We start from the raw sequence: 26,934 nt of genomic DNA, 5'->3' as shown, positions 1-26,934 counted from the left end.
GAAGAATTATTTCAGCTCAGTGCTAATGTGGACACGAGGACAAATGGATATAAACTGTCAGTCAGGAAATTCAGGCTTGAAATTAGACGAAGGTTTCTAACCATCAGGGGAGTGCAATACTGGAACAGCCTACCGAGGGAAACAGTGGGGGCGAAGGACCTCCATGACTTTAAGATTAAGCTAGATAAGTTTATGGAGGGGATGGTATGATAGGATAACGGGCTTAGTCAATAGGTCAATTAAGTGCCACACTGGTAAATAGTACAATGGGTCAATGGTATGATATAACCTTTTCCAGAGGGTTTGGCTGGAGAGTCTTGCCCGCATGCTCGGGGTTCAGCTGACCGCCATATTTGGGGTCGGGAAGGAATTTTCCTCCAGGGAAGATTGGCAATGGCCCTGGAGGTTTTTCGCCTTCCTCCGAAGCATGGGGCAGGGGTCGCTTGCTAAGGAGTGGGTGGATCGGCTTATGTGGCCTGCATCTTGCAGGAGGTCAGACTAGATGATCATAATGGTCCCTTCTGATCTTGAATTCTATGATTCTATGATTCTATGATTCTATGAAGAGAGGGTCATGGAATGAAAACGTGCAACACATCTCAAAGAACAACCATTAGAGACAGGTAGGCAGTTGTTTCTTCTTTGACTGATTGCACATGTCCAACAGTGGCATGGCTCCTGGACTGCTTAGCTACAGCATAATGAGAAGCTAACATGTGCACTGATGACCAAGTTGTCCAGAATAGATAGTTGCACTTGGAAAGCTGCTGATGCTGCATGCGCTCTAGTGAAATGGGCCAATACTCTAGCTCAGGGGTTGTTAAACTTTTTGGCCCGAGGGCCACATCTGGGTGGAGAAATTGCATGCAGGGCCATGACTGTAGGGCTGGGGAAGGGGACAGAGGTGTGGGAGGGAGTGCAGGTTGTGGGGGCGGGGGTGTGCAGGAAGGGGCTCAGGGTGTACAAGGGGGCTCAGGGCAGGGGGCTGGGGTGCAGGATGGGGCTGGGGTGCGGGAGGGGGCTTAGGGCAGGGGTGTAGAAGGCATGTGGCAGGGGGCTCAGGGCAGTGGGTTGGAGTGCAGGAGGGGTGCAGCAGGGGGCTCAGGGCAGAGGGTTTGGGTGCAGGGTGTGGCAGGGGGTTGGGGTGCGGGGTGCAAGAGGGGGTCGGGGTGCGGGCTCCAGCACTGCTTACCTGGTGAGGCTCTGTGGTGGCAGCAGTGAACAGGGGGCTAAGACGGGCTCCCTGCCTGCCCTGGCCCCATGCTGTTCCCAGAAGCAGCCGGCACCATGTGCCTGTGGCCCCTGGGGGAGGGAGGGCAAGGGCTCCGCATGCTGCTCTCCCCTGTGGGTACCTCTCCCAGAGCTCCCATTGGCCGCGGTTCCCTTCCAGCAGCAGCACAGGGCCCAAGGCACCATGGGGGTGGCAATCCCACGGGCCGGATCCAAATCCCTGATGGGCCAGGTCCAGCCCGCGGGCCGTAGTTTGCCCACCCTTGCTCTAGCTGGTGGCATCACATTAGCCAACTGGTAACACAAACAAATGCACAAAGAAATCCAGGGTGAAATCCTCTGAATGGAAACTGGGTGTCCTTTCATTCTATCCACAACCGCAACAAACAACTGCATTGAGGAACTGAAGAACTTAATGGGGTCCAGGTAGAAAGCTAAAGCTCTTCTAACATCTAACAATGAAGAAGCAGCAAAGAATCCTGTGGCACCTTATAAACTAACAGATGTTTTGCAGCATGAGCTTTCGTGGGTGAATACCCACTTCTTCGGATGCAAGTGGCTCTGTTAGTCTATAAGGTGCCACAGGATTCTTTGCTGCTTCTACAGAACCAGACTAACACGGCTACCCCTCTGATATCTAACAATGAAGTTTCTCCTCATCTCTATGAGTGTGAAGTTTCACAAAGAAAGTCAGCAAATAAACTGCCTGGTTAATGTTAAAACTGGAGCCCACCTTTGTTAGGAATTTTGGGTGAAGGTGGAGGTAAACATTATCCTTATGGAAAACTATTTAGGGAGGCTCTGGTACCAGGGTTCTCAACTCACCCACTTTCCTCATAAAGGTAATCACAATGAAAAAGACAACATTTATAGAGAGGTAGAGAAGGGAGCAAGTTGCAAGAGGTTCAAAAGTGGCCCCATTAATTTTGCCAACATCAAAATCAGATCCCATGGGGGAATAGGATCTTTCACCTAAGAGTGTAATCTGTCCAAACCCTTTAGCAGTCTGATGGTGATAGGATTGGGGAGAAAAAAGATCTATTATCTACCAAGGGGTGGAAAGCTGAGATAGCTTCCAGAGGTACCCTGATAGAGCTAACTGCTAGACCTTGATGTATTAGGTGTAAAAGACCATCCAATACATGACTGATAAGAGCTTATTTGGAGGGAACCTTTTTTCAGGACCAGATGGAAAAACATTTCTATTAGCCAGATAAGTACCCCTTCTTGGAGCTTTATACCATTCATAAGTACTTTCTGTATGTTCTTAGAGCAAGCCCTTTCCAATGGTGTTAACCAGGAAGCATCCACTCTGTCAAATGGAGGGCTTGCAGGTTGGGGTTCAGCAGATACCAATGGCCCTGGGAAATCATGCATAGATTCAATGGGAGAGATAATGGAGGTCTGACTGACAAGGTTGGCATGGCTGAGTACCAGTGTTGCTGAGGCGATGCTGGTGCTATAAGTATGATGTAAGCCTGGTCTTGGACAAGTCTCTGGGCAGCAATGGAATTGGAGGTAAGGCATATAGAAAGGAATTCTTCCAGGATAGCAGGAATGTGTCTGTCAACAAACCTGGACTGTAAACAGGATGGCATTTTCTGTTGGCCTTTTTTGCAAATAGGTCCACTTGGGGAGTCTCCCACAGCTGGTACATGAATCTGGCCATGTCCGGAGACAGCAAACACTGATGGTGGTCAGGGAAGAATTGCTCAGCTGATCTGCCAATGAATTCTGCACTCCTGGAAGGTAAGGAGCTCTGAAGTGAACCAAATTGGCTATGCAAAAGTCCCACAGGTCAATCACTTTCTGGCACAGCTGTGTCAAATGCATCCCTCCCTGCATGTTTACATAAAACATAGTTGCTGTGCTGTCTGTTAATACTAGCAGATTTTTTCCCCTTGATATGCAAAAGCAGGGCTGACCAGACTAGATGGACAACTCACAACTCTGACATTTATGAGAGTCTTCAGTTCTTGGGAAGACCACAGACTTCCTTGAGTCTACAGGGACCCTATATGTGCCCCACAACCAGGGATGATGCACCTGTGATTAAAGTGAGCATAGGTTGTAGGGGAATGAAGAGAACCCTGTAACAGAGACTTTGGTGGTTCCTCCCTCCCTCGGGGGTGGGGAAACCTGACCACACCCAGTTATCTACACTGGGTGGTAGCAACACCAGCCCCACTTCCCTACTATTCCCAAGGTGGGGGTTCTGTCCTTTGTGGGGCTCCTTAAGTCTCTCTGGCTGGGGCATCAATATGGAAGTCACAAACTCCCCATGCCTTCAGGAAGACTCCCTGAGGTTCCAGAAAGCAGAGGTGAAGAAGGGTGTCTATAGTGCTGCCAACAATCCAGTCCCAAGATAATGGGTTTGTGGAAATCGCTCTGTCTGGGTCTCTGTGGCAGGTTCAGCCTGTGTGTCTTACCACAGGGGGTCTGCTGTACTTTCCTCAGGGTCGGGATGAAGGTCTCCTGCCTAGGAGTTCCCTTTGCAACATCAGGCGTTGCTCCTGTGGTCTGGTGCTTAGGGTAATCTTGCTCCTTTCCCCCCTGCTTACTGCAGTTTTTTCCCTTTTAAAGCCCTCTTCCCAGTCATGAATGATTGACAGGACTGGATAGGTGGGGCTAACAACCAGGGCCTCTCTGGTCCCTTCCTCATCCATGTGGGGCCTATACTCTGTCACAGACCTTCACACAAACTTTCAGAGAGTGTATTCACCAGTCCAGAGATGACAAAACTAACACCAGTACTTGAGCTACTTAGGACATACACTGGAGCCAGCCAGCCTTGCAACTTCCTGAGTTGTAGTCTGCCGTGCTGCACTACATAGGTACATACTGCCATGTGCCCCAGGAATCTGAGGCAGCTGCGAACTGTTGTGAAAGGATTTGCTTTTAGCTCCAGAACTAACCCCTGCAGTGTTTCAAAGCTCCAGGACGGCAGTATGGGGATATCATCATTGTCTTGCCTCTTGATTACACTAGCTTCTGAGGTACCAAAAGCATAGAAGGTAATGGTACTGCATGCTCCTGAAGAGCTGGAGAAGGAACCACAAACACTGGTACTGGCTGGAAATCTTCCTGCACCACCGGAGACACCAAGAGGTTAAGCAGTTCTCTCACAGCTGCATAAACCTCTGGTGTCATCAGTGCTGGTCTTGATTCCTGACCCTGATGTTTTTCTATGGCTACTTCAGGGGCTGGCCTCAACAGACATGTCACAGGTTCTAGGGTTGAAGATCTTAGGCCTGGTCCACACTAGGACTTTAATTCGAATTTAGCAGCGTTAATTCGAATTAACCGTGCACCCGTCCACACCACGAAGCTATTTAATTCGACATAGAGGGCTCTTTAGTTCGACTTCTGTACTCCTCCCCGACGAGGGGAGTAGCGCTAAATTCGACATGGCCATGTCGAATTAGGCTAGGCGTGGACAGAAATCGACCTTAGCTCCAGGAGCTATCCCACAGTGCACCACTCTGTTGACGCTCTGGACAGCAGTCCGAGCTTGGATGCTCTGACCAGCCACACAGGAAATGCCCCAGGAGGGAGAACCTCTCTCAGTACCAGTGCTCACACAGCGAACGGGAGGACAGGTGGCGGCAGGAAGACCAGCAGGCGACTCAAACGCTGCTTGGACTAATGAGGGAGCAAACGGACACGCTCCGGCGCCTTGTGGATGTTCTGCAGGACCGCAGGCAGGAGGACAGAGCCCCCCTTCAGTGTATCTGCAACTGCCCTCCCCCGCCACAAAGTCCCATACCCCCCTCACCCAAAATAACCAGAAGGAGGGGCGCCAGGGGCCGTGAAAACTGTCACTGCACCCCAGCAGAGTGCTCAAGTACCCAAAAGCTCTCATACCCTAAATTTTGAGAAGTCCTTCCCTTCCTGACTCACCCAAGCCCAAATCCCAGTTTCATCCCCTAACTGTCTAGTTAATTATTAAAAATACTTTGCTGTTAATTACTGTTTCTGTCATGTTTTTTTTTTACAGAAGACTGTGTTTGAAGGGGGGGTGGGGAAGGGGGTTGGTAATTGCATAGGACGGTCACCTTTACCAGGGTACAGACACGGGGGCAGGATCAGCAGCAGGTCACACAGACAGTGCAGTCAGTAGGCACCCTGGTCAGTATGGGAGGTGGTTTCCAGGTTCTGTGTGGGTGGGGGGGGACGTGACTTTGTAGCGGGGGAGGGCGGTTACAGATCTTATGCAGCGGTCCTTGTCCTGGACCGCAGAGTCACGCAGCAGAGGAATCTGTATCCGTCCTCCTCTGCCACAAGGTCACATAGCCCCCGCACACAGAATCCCAAAAAGGAGGGATGGCAGGCTCCGTTGAAACAACCAGTCTGGCACTGCGGACCGCTCTAGGAGCAGGAGCCTGTAATTCCTCGAGTTTAGAGGCGGTATTTACATCACTGCACACCCTACGCAGCACAGTCTGCGTCCCAGTTTCAACCCTTTAACGCAAAGTCATTAATAAAGAAACGTTTGTTAAGTAACAATGGAAGATGTATTTTATTTTTACACATGTGTTGAAAGTGGGGGAAACAGGGTGAACAGGGTATGTAACTGCAGAGGATAGTCAACAGTAACTGGGTAAAGAAACAGGGGCAGGTTCAGCTTCTCTGTAAAGCAGTGCCCCTTTTGTAAAGCTGCTCGCTGGTACTTGAAGAGTTCCTTGTCGCTGTCCAAGGCGCCTGTATAGGGCTTCATGAGCCAGGGCATTAGCGGGTAGGCTGGGTGCCCGAGGATCACTACAGGCATCTGCACATCCCCAACAGTTATTTTGTGGTCCAGGAAGAAACTACCTTCCTGCAGGTGTCTAAACAGACCACAGTTCCTGAGAACACGCGCGTCATGAATCTTGCCTGGCCACCCGACGTTGATGTTGGTAAAACGTCCCCTATGGTCCACCAGTGCTTGCAGCACCATTGAAAAGTAGCCCGATTTCTCAGCAGCTGACTGTGGAAGAGGTGGACGATAAGGTGCGAGGAGGTGAAAACGGCCATAACTGCAGCGGGTTCCATGCTCGCAGTGCTGTGGCGTCCGCGCTGTCACTGACCAGAAAAGTGCACGAACAGATTGCCCACAGGCGCTTTCGGGGAGGGAGGGAGGGCGTGATTGACGGTTCAATGATGACAGTTACCCAAAACCACCCTCGACACATTTTTTTCCCCAGCAGGCATTGGGGGCTCTACCCAGCATTCCAATGGGCAGCGGGGACTGCGGGAACTGTGGGATAGCTTCCCACAGTGCACCGCTTCCAAAGTCGACGCTGGCCCCGTTAGTGTGGACTCACAACGTCGAATTAGTGTCCTTAGTGTGGATACACAAATTCGACTTCGTAAGGTCGATTCCACAAATTCGAATTAAGTTGAATCGAACTACTCTTGTAGTGTAGACATACCCTTAGATGAGGAGTCTTCAGAGTCTCTCCCAGAGTCCTTGCCTCTAGCTGACTTCAGTACAGACGATCTTGTCAAACAGGGTACTAAGTCTCTCGAGGGCCTGTCTCTCTTTTTTGGCACCAGAGATAGAGAGTGAGGTGCTGTAGACATCTCTGATGGGCGCGCCATACCAAAATTTCAAAAGCAATGGCTCCAATGGTGGGCCATTAGGAGACTCTTGAACCTGGCTGCTCAATCCTTCTTAGAGCTAGGCTTGAACCTCTTACAGATGTGACACTTGTCAGTAATTTGGGACTCCCCCAAGCATTTCAGACAGCTGGGGTTTGGGTCAATGACCAACATCAGCATACTACATGACAGGCAGGACTTAAACCCCAGAAAGCGAGCCATGGCTCTGATACCAGACCCGGTACCGAAATTTGAATTGGTTTAAAAAAAAAAACTTTAAAAGTGAAACTTAATACTAACACTTATCTATATTAGACTTTACCTAAATTCTAACTTCTAAGAAAAAAATAGCTATGTACAAGAAGCGAGGGAAGAACTTGCTATAGCAAACTGAAAGCGCTCCAACAACCATCACTGGGAGTAAGAAGCAACTGAGAGGGATTGGGGGCAGCAGTGCCCCTTTTGTACCTGCATGCATTGGCGCGCAAGGGTAGAGCATGCTCAAGCTGCCCCAATGGGTACCACTGAGGGAAAAAGATCAACAATTGTGCATGGTGGTGCACACACACCTACAGTGGAATGGACATGTAAAAATACACGAAGAAGACAGAAGAATTTTAAAATGTTAAAACACACATGAGAGCACACCTCCAGGTGCGTGATTATAGTATCATATATGCCACATTTCAGAGTATCCATGTCTCAGGTTCACTTTCATAATGCAAGATATGTGCACATGACATACCTATACATCCTGAAATGTATTGCTTTCATAAAGGGGTTCTGTTACTATTTCTTTGTTAGTGGAAGCCTTTAATAGGTCAAGTAACCAGGTCCCAAATCATTACAAATTTCTAAATACATTGGATGGAATTGGTGCACTATATAACACAATATTTCTAAAAAAAATCTAAAATGATTACAGGTCTGTCGCATCTTAGGCGCATTTAACATGTGCGATTTCAGCTTTACGTGGTCAGCAAAAACAAGAACAAAAACAAAAAAAGGAGAAAAATTACAATTTAAATACTGTACCTGTAGTGCGGGCAATTCCGCCCACCATTACACTCAATGTAATTTTGACTATACGAGATTTTCGCTTTACGCGCTGACTGCAGAACGTAACCCCACCGTAAGATGAGACAGACCTGTATAGTGCTCAGCACCTCTGACAATCAGGCCCCATTTCTGTTTATCTTGTGATGGTCTATGGATGAAGCTTTTGATGCCAAGATGTCATGTTCTGTGAGGTTTTTAATTTTAACGTATTTTATTAGAGTAGGAATTTGCCATGGTGTTCTACACAAAAATTTCTTCTCTTTCCACTACTGTTATTAAGCTACATGCCAGCTGACAGCTACTTCCCCCCATAGAGGTTGCTGGATTTCAGTGATGCTGTATATGAGAGAAGTATTTGGTGATCCTTCAGCATAAAAGATGTAATATATTAATTGTGGTACATACCAGTAATGACTCTTTTATGATACATGCTACCTCTTCCAGTGAACTTGTTTGAGTGGAAATCAACCTTTCAAAAAGATGCAGTGTTGCTTTTTCAAGGCTAGGCAGATGACGAAGCCACAAGCTTAGGATAGCTGATTCAGAGAGGGCAATCTTCTTCCTGAGTTAATGGGAAAATATTGTTTTCCACAAACTGAGCCATGAAGTGAATAAATATTTACAAGAATTGCATATCAATACAAAATTATCAATCCATATACACATACTTATACAATTTTAGAAGAAAGTGCATTCCTAATTATTACCTACCTTTTACAGATGGGAAAATTGAGACACTAAGAGATTAAGTGATTTCTCCCAAAGCCAAACAGCAAGTAAGTGGGAGTGCAGGAATTAGAACTAAGAAGCCACTGGCTTTTTAGTCCTCTATTCATGCTGCTTCTTAAAATGCTGCTTCTTAAAATGTGACTACAACCTTAATAGAAAAGTTGATAATTTATACTGTGTAATGGTAATTGCCTATCAACAGATTTATAGAAGTTCAGTTAAGTGAACCTCATTGGTCGCATAGCTGGAAATTCATGTAGAGCAGATATATCGCAAGTTGATACATGTCAAATGGTCATTTTAACACACATCGCAGGTAGCTGGTTAAGAATTGAGCACATATTGTGGAAAATTGTGTTTCTTGGTCCCAAAGAATAAAAAATAATGTCTTTCAGCATTATAAATCCAAAATGTGAGTATCTTTAAGCATTACTAAACCTTAGCATTATTATCGGGCTGTATAATTATGAACTTTTCTTTGTTATAACTGGTTCACATGTAATAAATAAGGTCCATAAAAGTAACAGCGTTAACGCTTAGACTACGAAAGTTATGACATCACACTCCAAGTGGGTAACTGTGAGGAAGGGGATTACTTTCCAAACAACCGGTGTTGGGTTATAACGTCGAAAAAGGTCATTTTGTTTCCGTGTAAATGCTGTAACTAACTGTTTTAATAGGTAAGTGAGTGTATGTTACTAATCATTGAATCTTTAAGCAGTGAAAAGACATGTTGGGATGGTTGCAATATGGTTTAAATCGCCAACCATGTGGTGTGTCAGCCATCCTTAATGCTATAATGCTTACAATCAGGAGCACAGTACATAACAATATTCAAATGCCCCATAGCAGAAAGAGGAAAAAGAAAACCCTCGGGAGCCGAGTATCATAAACGAAAGGCTGAGAAGGAAAAGGACCAAACAAAACAGCAGGGATCCTTCCTGAAATATCTTCTCTTTAATCCAAATAAAGATGGAAGCAGTTCACAGCATCCAGATGAAGGAATTTTACTTGGAGAGGTGGTTAGCTCACATCCGCATGGAAGCAGTTTGGAAACTCAAGATGATGGAAACTTACTTCTAGATGAAGGCAGCTCACAGCATCAGACTGATATGGAAGTGGAGAAAATTTATTCACAATCAGAGACATGCAGAAATTGAAGTAAATGAAGTAGAAGGAAGAAGGGATGAGGAAGTTACAAACAAGTTACAGTATGGGGACCCAGCTTCATGGCCCAGATGTGATGACAGTGTGCGGCAAATTCTCATGGAACATGGACCCGAACAAATTCATGAATTTCCCTTCCTTAAGGATGGAAATAAAAGAAAATTCTCTACTTAGCATTACAAGAGGAAACTCATTAATGGGGAAGAAATTCATTGAAACTGGTTATAATATTCAGTGTCGAAGGACTCTGTGTTTTGCTTTTGCTGCAAGTTGTTTAGAAATCAAGTAATTGGTACATCACTTACTGAAAATGGTTGAAAGGACTGGAAAAATCTCTTCAATTCTCTCCTCACATGAAAGAAGAACAGAACATTTGGAATGTTTTCAAAATTGAAAAGAACTTGAACTACAATTGAAAAAAGGAAAAACTATTGATGAAGAAAATTTATGTGTGATCAAGGAAAAAGAAGAATATTGGCAACAAATATTAGAGCGTCTGATTGCTTTAATGAGAGTTATCAGTGAGCAAAATTTAGCATTCCGTGGTAGAAATGAAAAATTATACACTCCAGGTAATGGAAACTTTTTAAAATTTGTTGAATATCTACCTTTGTTTGATCCAGTCATGAAGGAGCATCTATGTAAAATAATGGATCATGAAACACAGGTTCATTACTTAGGAAAAAATATGCAGAATGAACCGATTCAAATCCTAGCAAATGCCATTAAAAAGAAAATTGTAGAAGCTGCCCATTCTGCAAAATACTTTTCAGTAATACTGGACTGTACACCAGATGTGAATCATGTTGAACAAATGATGATGATCATTCGTTTTGTGGATATGGAAAAGTCTGCAAATGAAGATAATGTTGAAGTGCTCATAAAGGAACATATTTTGGGTTTCGTACCACTGAAGGAGACGACTGGAGCATTTATGACTAAAACTATTCTACAAGAGCTTGAAACAATGTCATTACCTGTTGAAAACTTACATGGCCAAGGCTATGATAATGGGAGTAATATGAAGGGTAAAGACCATGGTGTGCAAAGGAGAATGATGGAAATCAATCCTAGGGCCTTTTTCATTCCTTGCAGTGCGCATTCTCTGAATTTGGTTGTCAATGATGCTACTAGATGCTGTTTGGAGGCAAGCAGTTTCTTTGACTTGGTGCAACGTGTTTATGTTTTTCTCAGGCTCAACACGCCGTTGACAGATTCTGACTTGCCATGTGAATTCTCTAACTATGAAACCACTTAGTCAGACAAGATGGGAGAGTCGCACTGATGCTTTGAAGCCTCTTCGCTATGAACTTGGAAACATTTATGATGCCCTAACTGAAATTTCTGACGATACTACCTTTACTGGATCATGTGGCAATACGGCACATACAGATGCAGAAGCTCTTGCAAATGGTCTTTCCAAGTTCAAATTTGTGACTTCACTCAATTTGTGGTATATCCTTTTTGAGATTAACCTCACTAGTAAGCAGCTTCAGGAAAAGAACTTGAACATACATTCTGCTATTCAAAAACTGCAGCAAACTAAAAATATTCTGGAAGAATTCAGAAGCGATGAAAGGTTCGAAAGAACACTGGTAGATTCTCTTGAGCTTGCTGAAGAAATAGACTTTCCGACAGAATTTGAACCAGAGCCAGTTCACATTTGGCAAAAGAAACAGCAGTTTTCGTATGAAGGATGAGACACACACATTCAGAACCCAAAACAAAGGTTCAAAGTGAATTTCTGCTTCCCAGTCCTTGCTGCTATTCACTCGGCTGATGAAAGATTTCAATTGATGCAGCAGCTAAAGTCAGTATTTGGCTTTCTATATGATATCCACAGCTTGCAAAAGAAAACAGCAAGATTCTGTATAAAGAATTTTGTATAAAACTGGACTTGGCATTGACTCATGAAAATTCAAAAGACATTGATGCTACAGATTCGTGTAGTGAGCGTCAGGCTTTTTCAAGATGACTTAAGAAACATTCCACTCCTGAAGAAGTACTGAATTTTGTTTGTGAAAATAAACTCACAGTTTTCCAAACATTTGTATAGCTCTACGCATTCTTTTAACTTTGCCAGTTTCCGTAGCTAGTGGAGAACATAGCTTCTCAAAGTTAAAATTGATAAAAACACATCAACAATGGTGCAAGAGAGACTTGTTGGACTTGCCACAATGTCAATAGAGCATAAAATAGCTGGAAAACTGGACCTATGAGAACCAGTGACTGAATTTTCAAAACTTAAAGCAAGAAAAGAAAAGAAAAGAAAAGAAAAGAAAAGAAGCTAATTTAGCTACAATGAGTAAGGAAAAAGATCTTGGAGTCATCGTGGATAGTTCTCTGAAGATGTCCACGCAGTGTGCAGAGGCGGTCAAAAAAGCAAACAGGATGTTAGGAATCATTAAAAAGGGGATAGAGAATAAGACTGAGAATATATTATTGCCCTTATATAAATCCACGGTACGCCCACATCTCGAATACTGTGTACAGATGTAGTCTCCTCACCTCAAAAAAGATATTCTAGCACTAGAAAAGGTTCAGAAAAGGGCAACTAAAATGATTAGGGGTTTGGAGAGGGTCCCATATGAGGAAAGATTAAAGAGGCTAGGACTCTTCAGCTTGGAAAAGAGAAGACTAAGGCGGGATATGATAGAGGTATATAAAATCATGAATGATGTTGAGAAAGTGGATAAGGAAAAGTTATTTACTTATTCCCATAATACAAGAACTAGGGGTCACCAAATGAAATTAATAGGCAGCAGGTTTAAAACAAATAAAAGGAAGTTCTTCTTCACGCAGCGCACAGTCAAGTTGTGGAACTCCTTACCTGAGGAGGTTGTGAAGGCTAGGACTATAACAATGTTTAAAAGGGAACTGGATAAATTCATGATGGCTAAGTCCATAAATGGCTATTAGCCAGGATGGGTAAAGAATGGTGTCCCTTGCCTCTGTTGGTCAGAGGATGGAGATGGATGGCAGGAGAGAGATCACTTGATCATTGCCTGTTAGGTTCACTCCCTCTGGGGCACCTGGCATTGGCCACTGTCGGTAGACAGATACTGGGCTAGATGGACCTTTGGTCTGACCCGGTACGGCCTTTCTTATGTTCTTATGTTAAAAGTCATGTTTTAAGACCACAGAGTGTTTTTTATTCGGAGTGTTTTGTAAATATAGGTTAAAATTCACTGAAGAGTTTTCTTATTTCTTTCTATATTGGATGTGGTGGTAATGGCAGTTAAAGCAGGATAGCATAATGGATGATTTTGGATTTGTACTAATAAAAATTATAATTAACATTTTTAATGTATTTTTTATTTGAGATTGGACTGAAATATCATCTAGCTGTCGTGTACAAATCTATTCTGAAAATTTCATGTCTCTATTTTATTTGATCTCAGAAACATTGGATGGACGGATGGACAAACTGAATAATTAAGCCACTGTAAAAAAAAAAAAACCACCACACCTAAAAAATATTAAAAGGAAAAAAGGGGCAAAATGTTTCCCAGTTTACCAAAAACCTCAGCCTAGATCTGCCCTTGGGGCTTGGGAGTGTCAACTGTATGGTTCGCCTAGGGCGCCAGTTGCTGGTAGCTAGTCTAGGGCCGCCCCCTGCAAAGGAATACCCTCACAAGCACTTTCAGAGACCCTCAATGAATAAAGTGGCCAACAACAATACAAACTGAATTCCTTTAGCTTCTTGTGATAAACAAGCACTGGAAAAGGTTAAACACAGGTCAGAATATTTGGTTCAGAAAAATCCTCTATGACCATAGACAAACCTTCTATCACCACAGAAAATGTTCAGACTAACATTAAGGAGTGACAAAAATATTTGTAATGATTTATTGCCTGTTGACTCAAGTGATATTGACTCAGTTTGGACAGCCTAGCCAAGGGCAGTTGTCCTGGGAAAGCTTACAGAATTTTTACCAGTTTAATACAGACATACAGTATAAGGACAGGTGACAAAAAGCTTATGAGATGGACTCCTGCAAAGACTTCAGTGCATTCTGAAGGAAACACCCTTTTCACTCCAGAAAACCTAGGTGAAAGCTAATGTAATCATTCTTATGTCTAGAACTTCATATTTTAGTTGACAGACCACACTCTTAGAGCTGGGGTAGGCAACCTATGGCATGCATGCCAAAGGCAGCACGTGAGCTGATTTTCAGTGGCGCTCAGACTGTCCGGGTCCTGGCCACCAGTCTGGGGGCTCTGCATTTTAATTTAATTTTAAATGAAGATTCTTAAACATTTTAAAAACCTTATTTACTTTACATACAACAATGATTTAGTTATATATTATAGACTTAGGGTATGTCTACACTACGGGATTATTCCGATTTTACATAAACCGGTTTTGTAAAACAGATTGTATAAAGTCGAGTGCACGCGGCCACACTAAGCACATTAATTCGGCAGTGTGCGTCCATGTACCGAGGCTAGTGGCGATTTCCGGAGCGTTGCACTGTGGATAGCTATCCCATAGCTATCCCATAGTTCCCGCAGTCTCCCCCGCCCCTTGGAATTCTGGGTTGAGATCCCAGTGCATGATGGGGAAAAAAACATCGTCGCGGGTGGTTCTGGGTACAGCCTCACCCCTCCCTCCGTGAAAGCAGCAGACAACCGTTTCACGCCTTTTTTCCTGGGTGAACTGTGCAAACGCCATAGCACACCAAGCATGGACCCTGCTCAGCTCAAGACAGCAATCATGGACGTTGTAAACACCTCGCGCATTCTCGTGCAGTCTATGCTGAACCAGGAACTGCAAAACCAGGCGAGGAGGAGGCGGCTACGGCAGCACGGCAACGAGAGTGATGAGGACATGGACACAGAATTCTCTCAAACCGCGGGCCCCTGCGCTTTGGAGATCCTGATGGTAATGGGGCAGGTTCTAGCCATTGAACGCCGATTTTGGGCCCAGGAAACAAGCACAGACTGGTGGGACCGCATAGTTTTGCGGGTATGGGACGATTCCCAGTGGCTGCGAAACTTTCGCATGCGTAAGGGCACTTTCATGGAACTTTGTGACTTGCTTTCCCCTGCCCTGAAACGCCAGAATACCAAGATGAGAGCAGCCCTCACAGCTGAGAAGCGAGTGGCAATAGCCCTCTGAAAGCTTGCAACGCTAGACAGCTACCGGTCAGTCAGGAATCAATTTGGAGTGGGCAAATCTACTGTGGGGGCTGCTGTGATGCAAGTAGCCAAAGCAATCATTAAGCTGCTGCTACGAAAGGTTGTGACTCTGGGAAATGTGCAGGTCATAGTGGATGGCTTTGCTGCAATGGGATTCCCTAACTGTGGTGGGGCAATAGATGGAACCCATATCCCTATCTTGGCACTGGAGCACCAGGCCACCCAGTACGTAAACCGCAAGGGGTACTTTTCAATGGTGCTGCAAGCACTGGTGGATCACAAGGGACGTTTCACCAACATCCACGTGGGATGGCCGGGAAGGGTTCATGACGCTCACGTCTTCAGGAACACTACTCTGTTTAAACGGCTGCAGCAAGGGAATTACTTCCCAGGCCAGAAAATAATAGTTGGGGATGTTGAAATGCCTGTAATTATCCTGGGGGACCCAGCCTCCCCCTTGATGCCATGGCTCATGAAGCCATACACAGGCAGCCTGGACAGTAGTCAGGAGCTGTTCAACTACAGGCTGAGCAAGTGCAGAATGGTGGTAGGATGTGCATTTGGCTGTTTAAAGGCGCGCTGGCGCACATTACTGACTTGCTCAGACCTCAGCCAAACCAATGTCCCCATCGTTATTGCTGCTTGCTGTGTGCTCCACAATCTCTGTGAGAGTAAGGGGGAGACCTTTATGGCGGGGTGGGAGGCTGAGGCAAATCACCTGGCCGCTGATTACGCGCAGCCAGACACCAGGGCGATTAGAAGAGCACACCAGGAAGCGGTGCGCATCAGAGAAGCTTTGAAAACGAGTTTCATCACTGGCCAGGGTAGGGTGTGACTGCTGTGTTTGTTTCCCTTTGATGAACCCCGCCCCCTTGATAGACTCATTCCCTGTAAGCAACCCACCCTCCCCCTTCGATTACAGCTTGCTTAAGGAAATAAAGTCACTATAGTTTAAAAATCATGTATTCTTTATTAATTCATTATAAAAAGAGGAAGAGAACTGACAAGGTAGCCCGGGTGTGGTTTGGGAGGAGGATAGGAGGGAAGGAAAAGGCCACTAAAAAAATTTCACAATAATGACAGCCTTTTGGTTGGGCTGTCCACGGGGGTGGAGTGGGTGGGTGCACGGAGCCTCCCCCCACGTGTTCTTACACATCTGGGTGAGGAGGATGTGGAACATGGTGAGGGGTGAGGGTGATTATACAGGGGCTGCAGCGGCACTCTGTGAACCTGCTGCCATTCCTGAAGCTCCACCAGACGCCGGAGCATGTCAGTTTGATCACGCAGCAGCCCCCGAGTTGCATCCCGCCACAGCTGATCTTCCTGCCTACACCTCTGATCTTCCTGCCGCCACCTCTCATCTCGAGCGTCCCTCCTGTCCTCACGTTCACTGGCATCTTTCCTGTAATTTGATACCACGTCCTTCCACTCATTCAGATGAGCTCTTTCATTGCGGGTCACTTCCATGATTTCCGAGAACATTTCATCTCGTGTCTTTTTTTTCCGCTGCCTTATCTGAGATAGCCTTCGGGATGGAGTAGGGAGGCTTGAAAAATTTGCAGCTGCATGAGGGAGGGAAAAAAGGGAGAGAAGTATTTAAAAAGATACATTTTACAGAACAATGCTTACACTCTTTCACGGTGAACAACACGATTCACCTTACATAGCACATGTGATTTCACTACAAGGTCGCATTTCAGTACAAGGTCGCATTTTACAAGCTTCTTTCCTGTTAACATGCAGCAGCAGAACCCCCCCGCCCCATCCAATTCTCTGGGATGATCGCTTTACCTCCCCTCCCACCGCGTGGCTGGTAGCAGGGAAGATCCCTGCTAGCCAAACGCGAAAAAGCTCAGCACCAATCACCCGCCATCCCCCAGCTTGGCTACCTGCAAGGAAGGATTTCTTTTAAGCAACAGGCAAACAGCCTAGTAGGAATGCCCATCTCTGTCCCCTTAATTAAATTCCTGAATTTCAACCAGGTTACCATGAACGATATCACTCTCCTAAGGATAACACAGCGAGATAAAGAGCGGATGTTGCTTGAATGCCAGCAAATACCGGGACCATACACAGCTAGGCTTTGTCATGCAATGATACCAGATTACTTGCTACATGCATAGCGTGGTCAAGTGTCCTACCATGGAGGACGGAATAAGGCTGCCCTGCCCAGAAACCTTCTGCAAAGGCTTCTGGAGTACCTCCAGGAGAGCTTCATGGAGATGTCCCTGGAGGATTTCTGCTCCATCCCCAGACATGTTAACAGACTTTTCCAATAACTCTACTGGCCGCAAATGCATCCCAAGTCCTCAGGGCAAATTAATCATTAAAAAACGCTTGCTTTTAAACCATGTCTTATATTTACAAGGTACACTCACCAGAGGTCCCTTCCATGGCTTCATTGTCTGGGATAGTTGCTTGGGAGGGCTGGGCGGGTAATTCCGTCAGGGTGAGAAAAAGCTCCTGGCTGTTGGGGAGAACGGAGTGCTGTGTGCTCTCTGCAAGCTCGTCCTCCTCTTCCTCCTCTTCATCTTCTCCATCTGCAGAATTCTCAGCCATGGCTGCGATTACCACCCCCACCTCGGAATCCACGGACAGGGGTGGGGTAGTGGTGGCGGACCCCCCTAGAATTGCATGCAGCTCAGCGTAGAAGCGGCATGTTTTCGGCCCTGCCCTGGACCTTCCGTTTGCTTCTTTGGTTTTCTGGTAGGCTTGTCTGAGCTCTTTAACTTTCACATGGCATTTTACTGAGTCCCTGGTGTGGCCTCTCTGCATCATGGCCTTGAAAATTTTTTCAAATGTTTTTTCATTTCGTCTTTTGGAACGCAGTTCTGTTAGCACTGAATCCTCTCCCCATACAGCGATCAGATCCAGTACCTCCCGTGCAGTCCATGCTGGAGCTCTTTTTCGATTCTCAGGAGACTGCATTGTTACCTGTGCTGATGAGCTCTGTGTGGTCACCTGTGCTGATGAGCTCTCCACGCTGGCCAAACAGGAAATGAAATTCAAAAGTTCGCGGGGCTTTTCCTGTCTACCTGGCCAGTGCATCCGAGTTCAGATGGCTTTCCAGAGCGGTCACAATGGTGCACTGTGGGATAGCTCCCGGAGGCTAATTCCGTCGATTTGCGGCCACGCTAACCCTAATCCGATATGGCAATACCGATTTCAGCGCTACTTCTCTCGTTGGGGAGGAGTACAGAAACCGGTTAAAGAGCCCTTTATATCGATATAAAGGGCCTCATTGTGTGGACAGGTGCAGGGTTAAATCGGTTTAACGCTGCTAAATTCGGTTTAAACGCATAGTGTAGACCAGGCCTTAGAGAAAGAGACCTTCTAAAAACCAAATGTATTACTGGCACACGAAACCTTAAATTAGAGTGAATAAATGAAGACTCGGCACACCACTTCTGAAAGGTTGCCGACCCCTGCTCTTAGAGAATCCACCTACCATATGAACATATATCACACATATGTTGTTTCTACATATAAATTATGAGAACTCTTATTTGGGGTCACAAAGAGAGCTCTTTCTCCACTCAAAAAATTTATCAGAGGAATGATCCAAGGTATCTGGTCTCTTGAGATGCTGAAAGGAGAAAGAGCTATGAGGCAGGATTGTGAGTAGCAGCAGTTTCCCCTGCAAGACATTGTGATAATCAGAGGAATGTTCAGGGTGTGAAGAGTCAAGTGTTTTAGGTATGGGTATACTCTTCTTCAGTGGTCTACGCAAAAGGTGATCAAATACAAGTTACATTAAAATCTTAAGAAATAAGGCCCAGGGATTTCATCCCAACTATGTGGTTTAATGAAGTGGGTGAAGTATTCAAGGCCATATGTGGTCACTGTGAAAGCCCAAACTCAAAAGTTAAATCACTATGTCTCAGAGATTCTATTACATTCTATACAGGTTCTATCATCCTCATCACCAAACTATCTCAGTGCCTTCAAGGACTGCACTGAGTGATGTGACTAATATTGGTCACACAGGCATGCCAAACAGGGGTCCAGGGGGGCCCTCCCACTTTTGAACATGGACAGGGAGCCCGGAGGGCAGAGACATGGACCAGGGGCTGCTCTTGGGTCCCCCCACCCTGGGAAGGTGGAGGGGCCCAGGTTCCTCGGCCTGGCTCTGGCTTCTGCCTTGGCCAGAATGCAGGGCCTTGGGGGAGGGAGAGGAGGGCAGAGGCTGGGCCTTGTGCCCCCCTCCCCCCCCACACACACACTTTTAGGAAGTATCCGTCACTCCTGCTGTCACATATGCTTCATTTCTTTCCAGGGAGAGAAGTGGGAAACTTTTGTTAGAGTGGTTTTTTTTATTTCTTTGCATGCTTGCTTACTTTGGTAGATTATTTAAAATATGTACTCATTACTATATGTTTGTATTAGAGAAGGTGAGATTGAAGAAGGGCGCAAGTGTAAGGTGGTGAGGTTTGTGTTGGTCTTTAGTTCTTCTAGGAGTTCATTCCACAGTCTATGAATGACTCTAAGAAAACTCTGTTTCCTGTACAGATAAGTTTTACCCTTGTGATGTACAGCTCCATTGTGCCTGAGGAGCAGAGTTGTCAACCTGGACTTTTAAATGATATTTTAGATGTCCCAAACCCAGGCCACTGAGTACCTTGCAGATCAGGTTTGAGACTTTGAACTTGACTTGATATTATATGTGAAGCTAGCATAAAGAGCAGAGGACAGGTCTGATATGCTTGCAGTAGCCCACAGTGCTTAGGAAATTCGCTGCTACATTCTGTATTAGTTGGAGTTTCATAAGGGCTGATGGCTTCGTGCCCAGGTGTATTCATCATTGCTATAGTCCAGCTGGAGGGTGACAAATGCCTGTATACTTGAAACCAAGCCATTATCTGCCAAGATGGGATGGAGTTTCCTTGCTAACCAGAGATGACAGAAAGCTACTCATGGACACTGCTATGTGAGAGCTTAGCCTCTTCATTAAATCCAAAAGCATTCCTAGACTATGGATTGAATTGACCAATTATCGGCATGTACCTTCAACCAAAGGAAGCACTGTGGCTACAAACTTCCCAAAGTGCTTTTCCTCTGCTCACCATCACCTCTGTCTTGCTCAGATTCAGCTTCAATCACCTGTTCTTCTTCATCTATGAGCTAATCTCATCCAAACACTGGACCACCTTGATGGCAGAGGTATAAGCAAATCTACATATCGTTAATTGTATTCAAGTGCCTAGTTAAAAATAATCTGCTGGGCGATACAAGATTTGAAAACGTGGAGAACCAAGTTCTCAACAGAAATATGAGAACTGTCAGGCAACACGTTTTGGTATGCAAGGACACAATGTTAAAACTGGATCTCTAATAGCAGAAGTTAGGAAAGATCTAGTATATTTATGGCAAAGACAAACAAAATCTCAATGAAAGGCAAAATCCAAAAAACAATTACAGTGATGCTGTCTAACATATATCATAGGGAAAGTAAAACTGAAATAGCACATCAGAAATCTAGAATCCTTGTTTTCCTTCAACTTCAGGTCTGCTATTTAGGTAAAAAGAAAGCATTTTGTTACAATACAATAGACATTCAATGCATCCAGCATGCAAGTTCACCATATAGTAATTCCAACTGAACACAGTTAATATTCTCTTTGGTGAGGAGGAATATGTTACTTACTTTAAAAATGTCTCATTCACAGCTTCTAAAAACTCTGAGCTGAGAACCTCTTGCGATCCACCTCCATGATAGGTAAGGAGCGCTTCCAGTAGAGGAGTTACATCAGGCAAAGTGATAAGAGGGACGCAAAAAAGGGACACTACATTTACATGATCATCTGAAACTCTGGAGAAATGAAAAAAGTTTCTTATTTTAGGGAAAGAAAACACTCAAAAGTCTTACTTCTAAAGTTAAGAAAACATTTATTTATTGTAGCAAATGCTGAAGTATTCTCAAATGGAGATGCTTAAAACAATCAGAATTTCTGTATGTTGGCACTGAGGACTATGGCAAACAAACTGCAGTAGGGATCTCAAACAGTTCTAAAGTGCTGGCAGTGTTCAATAATTACGTATGCCCTGCTAGCAATGAATAGTTTGCCTTTTCTGGTTTGATAAAGAGCAAAGCAGTCCCTCAGAGGAAGATTACAGTTTCACAGCTCCCACATCGGTATTTTAGGTTCTCACAGGAGACAACCAAGCTGGCTTTGATCCCTATGGTTTCCTTGGCTTTTCTCATTCCAGCAGGAATTACTCCAGTGCACATCATAGTATAAATCCTGCTGCCTTCAAGTGCTCAGGCATAAAAATGAGTATTTGTCTTAAAGATCTACAACTGAAGGGATGCATAGTATAGTGTAGCATAGCATAGCATAGCATAGCATAGCATAGCATAGCATAGCAATTGACCCGGCCTAAAAAGATTTCACTTTTGGAAAAGATTAATGATGGTGCAATCTAAGTAGTACTAAGGTGGAGGATAATTTAATATTTAAAGCCAAATTTTAAAAAGATTGACTTATTCGCATATGCATGAAGGTGCTAACCGTGCAGCCAAAATAAGGAATTACATATGCAAAAGTAGGTATTTCCCAGTTTATGTACAAAATTCCTTTTTGGTACCCATGCATATGAACTTCAGAGGTAAAATTTAACAAGTTATATTTTGCAAATGTGGCCCTTTTTTTGATGAGAGACATCCTTCAGAAGACTCCTGGAAAAGGGGTACTGATGGAAAAAATCAATATAATTTCTAACAGTCTAACTGAGGAGGAGATTCATGAAAACTACAGTTATTCACAGTGCTCCTACTCAGCAATAAGAACTGAACGTATTGTGATTTGTTGACATGAAGAGTCCTTCTGATTACAGTGGAGAAATGCTACGTGATATATTTTCAAAGTTTCTGAAATTTCTGATTTAATATCTCCAGTTTAAAAATGGATATGGAAATAAGTGTAGACATTCAGGCTCAGGCTGAAGCCTGGGCTCTAGGATCCTGTGAGGCGGAAGGGTCCCAGAGCTACAGCCTGATCCTGAACATCTACACCTCAATTAAACAACACCTAAACCAGAGCCCCACGAGCCTGAATCAGCTGGCACAGGCCAACCACATGAGTCTAACTGCAGTGTAGACATACCCTTGGACATCCCTCCCCAAACCTTAGTGTGTGTGTGTATGCGTGTGAGTGAGTGAGAGAGAGGTGTGTGTGTGAGAGAGAGAGAGAGAAGTGTGTGTGTTTGAGAGTGAGAGAGATACATGGGTCAGAATCAGATAAGGGGTCCATGGTAGTCTAGCTCTTTGCAGGAAAGCCAAGGGTTGGGGGTAGGTTGCCCCAGAACTAATGCAAAGACTCAGGGTTTCTGTGTAGATGACCAACTCTCCTCCTGTCTCCTATTTCAGGTTTCTCTAGGACTGGACAATCAGATCCTTAACTATTCTGCTGACAATGCACAAGAAGGAATATAATCCTGCTCTTTCTCCCACCGCTATATAAGCCCTGTAGTATTAGCACAAGTAGTAAAAATCTATTTTGTTACTGAAGTGAGCACCTATCATAGAATATACACCATGTGCACCTCTGAGTAAAATGGAGCCATTTTCACACAGCCTTTTCAAGTACCAACCACACATTAATTGAATACACCTGGTATGTATCCCTCTGTTTTATTTTTGCTGACATATACTTTGATTCAGATGTAATCAAAGGCTCTGTTGGTGTATTCTGAAAAGTTTTTTTAAATGTTATAAAAAGGTTATGGTCTTCATTTCAAAAAGCCCTCAGTACCAGGTATAGTAAGGAGGGACGGACACATTCAAAGTGGTGAGGAAAGCAAAAACTAAGCAAATATAATTGTTCTTTTTACCAAAGAAAGACTGCTGCTCAGTCACCTCAAAAAGCACCTCTATCACCCTATCCCATGTATTTAAACAGTGGGTCTACTTGTGTTGAGTAATAGTTACTCTCATGGGTAATAATCTCAATGGGAGTACTGTGAGGGTCAGGACTCCTCAGCATGAGTAAGGACTACACATTTGGACTCTTGTTAACCGTGCACTAGTGGTGACATCTGCCCTTCTGACATTACATAATAAGCATACAATAATACCTGCACTGTTCACTGATATGATGAATAAGGAATGGAAATACATAATTGGTTAAGAGGGGCATGTAACAGCACTGCAGACATGCTACCCTATACCCAAGGCTATGATTATCTGGTAAGTAAAAGGTTTTCTGTGACATTCAACTTAACTGGCTTGTCCATTACCAAAGCTATACGGTAATTCTAAATATTACCATGATTCTAAATATATTTTGAAGTCTAAATACTTGTTTAAAAAATTTTGAAAAAGGACCTCACTGAACTTCAATGATCCATACTAAGACATATTGAAATGAAGTTTAGATAACACCTACCTCCCTTGAACGTTAAATCCATTAAACTGATTTCCTTTGAGTTCTGTCACTAATGATAAGACTATCTGTTAAACAAAATGAATGACATTAAAAACACATACATTATATATATATATATAGAGAGAGAGATACAGAGAGATACAGAGAGAGAGAGAGATACACACATGCACTGCAAATAGGATGACATCAGTTGTATTTTTCTGTGTGAGAGACATTTCAATTGTGGTAAGTAGCCTTCTCTGTAGACTCTCCCCCCTCTCCCGTTCTCCCCCTCCCTTCCAGTGCAAAATCAAAGTGTTCAAGACAATTACTGGTACTAAAATTGTTAAATGCCCATGATATATCATTCCCATTACACAATTAGCAAAGAAATAAGTGAAATATTAGAGATCTGCATCCCAAGAGTTAAGAGAAAACTAACTTTTAAAAAAGCATTACAATAGGTAAAAATGCCAAAATAAGTAGTAAATCTTCATTTTATGAAATATCATTCCCATGATTTTACAGGGTAAATGAAAAATCACTCATTTCCCCAAAATATAAGGTTCAACTAGCATTGTAAATACAGTGTGCACAGTCAAAAAGAAAACATAATTCAAAAAGTTACTTTCTGGCAAACAAATGCCACATAAAATATTTTCCTTATTTATTAAATTTCATGTTACAAAATATATCTTAGCTAATATTCATTTCAGAGATACATGAACGACAAGGATTTTAAAAAAAAAACCCATACACTTTGGTATAAGCCTCCCTTTTTGGTCTATTGTCGTTTGCTATTTTATCTTTCTTCCTTAAAAGGCTGTAAGAGTAACCAAGGTACAAAAAGATAACAGTCATTCAGTTCATGTTTCTTATAGCAATGACATTTTCATATACATTCCTACAGACTGGTGATTTATTATTAATAAAACCTCAATTACACAAATTACTCACATTTTTAACCAGTTTAGAATAGTAATCTGCAGACGTGTAGCCAAGAGCAGAAATAAAGGTACCAGTACCAACTTTGTTAGCTCCCCATTCAGACGAAGAAAGGAGATGGCACAGCAAACTCTTGACGAAATCAATAGCGAGGAAGAAACAACAGAATAAAACATGTTTTAGTGTCTGATATCATTGATGTTATACCAGATTGTGGGCCAGATCCTCAGATTGATTGTGACTACTTTGAACCAGACCACCAGTATACTTTGGTCACAAAAGTCAAGTGAGAGTTGCTGGGGTGAAGAGCATTCTAGAGTGGGGGTGATGCTGCAGTGGCTGACAGTGAAAACAAGGATTCAGATGTCACATGCTCTTGTTAGTGCTAGTTTAGCAAGAAAAGGGCCTGGCCAGAATGGCCCCATACTACACGGATTCTGAGCTAGCTTTTAGGCCCCTGGATGCCATTCCAGGCTGGTGTAACTTCAAGTATCCCTCAGACAGCTCTAACACTGTGCACAAGGAAAGAATTGCACAGAGCAACATCAGAGTCAGTATGGTGGCAAAGGGAATTTTACACTAGAGTTTCACACCACTCCCTCAATTATGCTTAAAGTATTTTGGATGTACTTGAGGATCTGGCCCTATTTTATTTTAGCTACCTCCACTAGGGAGTTAATGGCAGCATTTATGGTTTAATATTGACATTTACTTTTTGTTAATACTTTCACTACTAAATGCTTTACACCAAATTTCAAAACCATTAGAAAACATTATATAAAAAAATACAAATAGTTGGTATTATATTTGCTGTAAGTTGAAATCAAATGAATTTTTACAAAAGCACAGAACAATGACTGCAGGAAGTGCCATTGATGATTCTGTAGGTGGCACTCTTCCTTCTGCGTTAGTACCAAACCAACACCCCAGCATGTTAGTAAGGTACTGTGCTGCGAGATATGCTGACTTTTTGACAAACCAAGGTATCATCCACTTGAACATACCTCAGCACTTTTCATAAGAGCAGGGCTGTTCATCCTATCACAACTACATTAATATTCTGCTTATCCAAAAAATTACATCATTTCAGTTGAATATAGTTTTCTGAATTTCCAGTTGTCAACTGTTATATTCTAATAGAATATACACCTCTACCTCAATGTAACGCTGTCCTCGGGAGCCAAAAAAATCTTACCACGTTATAGGTGAAATCGCGTTATATTGAACTTGCTTTGATCCACTGGAGTGCGCAGCCCCTCCCACCCCAGCACTGCTTTACCGCGTTATATCCGAATTTGTGTTATATCGGGTCGTGTTTTATCGAGGTAGAGGTGTACTACTAGACAGTTGCCATATTCCACCTCAATGGTTCATTTCAGGTGCATGTTGAATCAGGACCTTACATGTTATAGCTACCTAAACAACTTACAAATTCAACATGATTAATCATATGAAAATGTGTATGAAAGCTAGGTTATTGTGACTGAGCAAAAGCTAGGTTATTGTGACTGAGCAAATCAGGATTAGCAGACACTGAATAAGAAGGCACTTGAAGAAGACACTTCTTCAAAATATGTATTTGGAAGGCAAATTGGGACTCAAGTCCTATAACCTCAGTGGTACTGGGAGTCTTTGATCTACTTTATTTTTTGAACGGAGAACCTCATCTAAAATTCTCAGCTAAAAAGAAAGAAGCAGTTTGTTAATTACTGCTTTCAGAACTCCAGTCCAAATATTTATATATGCTTTGTCGGATGTCTTTAATTAACTGGTTCACTGGTCCTGGAATTAAAATATGCCCCATTCAATGTACTGTATATAAGAGATAATAAACAAGTAATAGAAATGCAATAAAGTCTAAAGACAATTATGAAATATCAAGAGATGTGCATCCCAAACTCTTGTATAATTTTGTATTCTTTTCTATGGGATTATTTTACACTGCTGAAGATTTATGGTTATGCCTGGATTCTAGTATTTTTAAAAAAATTATAACTTTCAGCAAAAAAAAAAAAGCTGTTCTACCACCATCTAGTGGCAACTGTTCTAAAAACTGAAAATGAAAGGAAAATATTGTCACAATTGTTTTTATACAGCAGTTTGACAAAAGCAATTAATATACTTTTTTTAAATTTGAAAGCAGGAAAAGTCAGCATTAAAAAGGGAACGTTAATGGTGCGCAAGCTTCCAAATATAATCAAAATAGAAACTTTAATCTATTCACCTTCACATTTTCCCTCTAATTTCCCCCATAATTAAATTACTAATTACTCTGGTAATTGCTATTTGTGTTTAAATTAACTCTTAGAATACTATCAGATTTTCAGATGGACGGCACCTGGAAACTGGGAGGATTCATCAGCTGCAAGGAGACAAAGGGATTGATTGCTGGTCTGAATGCAAGTTGAAAGATTCATGGAGACGGCAAAACTGAAGACTCCCTGTCCAAGCATGGAGCTGAGGAACCAATGTGTCATTACACACGATGGGTGCTGTGTACCATTACTGTCACAGAATTTCTGCCATCATTACATACAAACTAGGAGGCCTTGTAGATGAGCTGAAGCCTTCTTAACTTTTCTGGGATTGTTTAGTAGAGAGTCAAGCACTACAATAAGGCCTTGAATCTACAAAAATCTCTTCTTGGACAGAATTTTTTCTACGTTTCTTCTAACTTTTGTTTCTCTCTCTAGAACTATTTCTATTATACATTTTTCAA

General features: G+C 43.3%; 1 protein-coding gene and 1 long non-coding RNA gene across 3 annotated transcripts in view; one reads left to right on the top strand and one right to left on the bottom strand.

Moving 5' to 3' along the window:
* FANCC (FA complementation group C) overlaps positions 1–26,934 on the bottom strand; it is a 141,413-nt gene that overhangs the window by 44,617 nt on the left and 69,862 nt on the right. For both annotated transcript variants that reach the window (XM_039544268.1, XM_039544269.1), the window contains exons 6-9: positions 24,228–24,347; positions 23,292–23,356; positions 20,552–20,716; positions 8,275–8,431 (exon numbers count right to left, since the gene is read on the bottom strand). In XM_039544268.1, the coding sequence (XP_039400202.1) occupies positions 8,275–8,431; positions 20,552–20,716; positions 23,292–23,356; positions 24,228–24,347 (507 nt within the window). The remainder of the gene's footprint in view (positions 1–8,274; positions 8,432–20,551; positions 20,717–23,291; positions 23,357–24,227; positions 24,348–26,934) is intronic.
* On the top strand, positions 593–26,934 carry LOC120407919. Its single transcript, XR_005600328.1, has 5 exons — positions 593–623; positions 2,855–2,979; positions 20,574–20,623; positions 22,274–22,520; positions 26,535–26,934. It is a non-coding gene; the product is annotated as an uncharacterized LOC120407919 (long non-coding RNA).

Source organism: Mauremys reevesii, linkage group 6 (genome assembly GCF_016161935.1).
Source record: "Mauremys reevesii isolate NIE-2019 linkage group 6, ASM1616193v1, whole genome shotgun sequence".
In the NCBI taxonomy this organism is placed as follows: Eukaryota; Metazoa; Chordata; order Testudines; family Geoemydidae; genus Mauremys; species Mauremys reevesii.
Note: the sequence above shows the minus strand (reverse complement) of the source record. Positions and strands in the feature narration are given on the sequence as shown.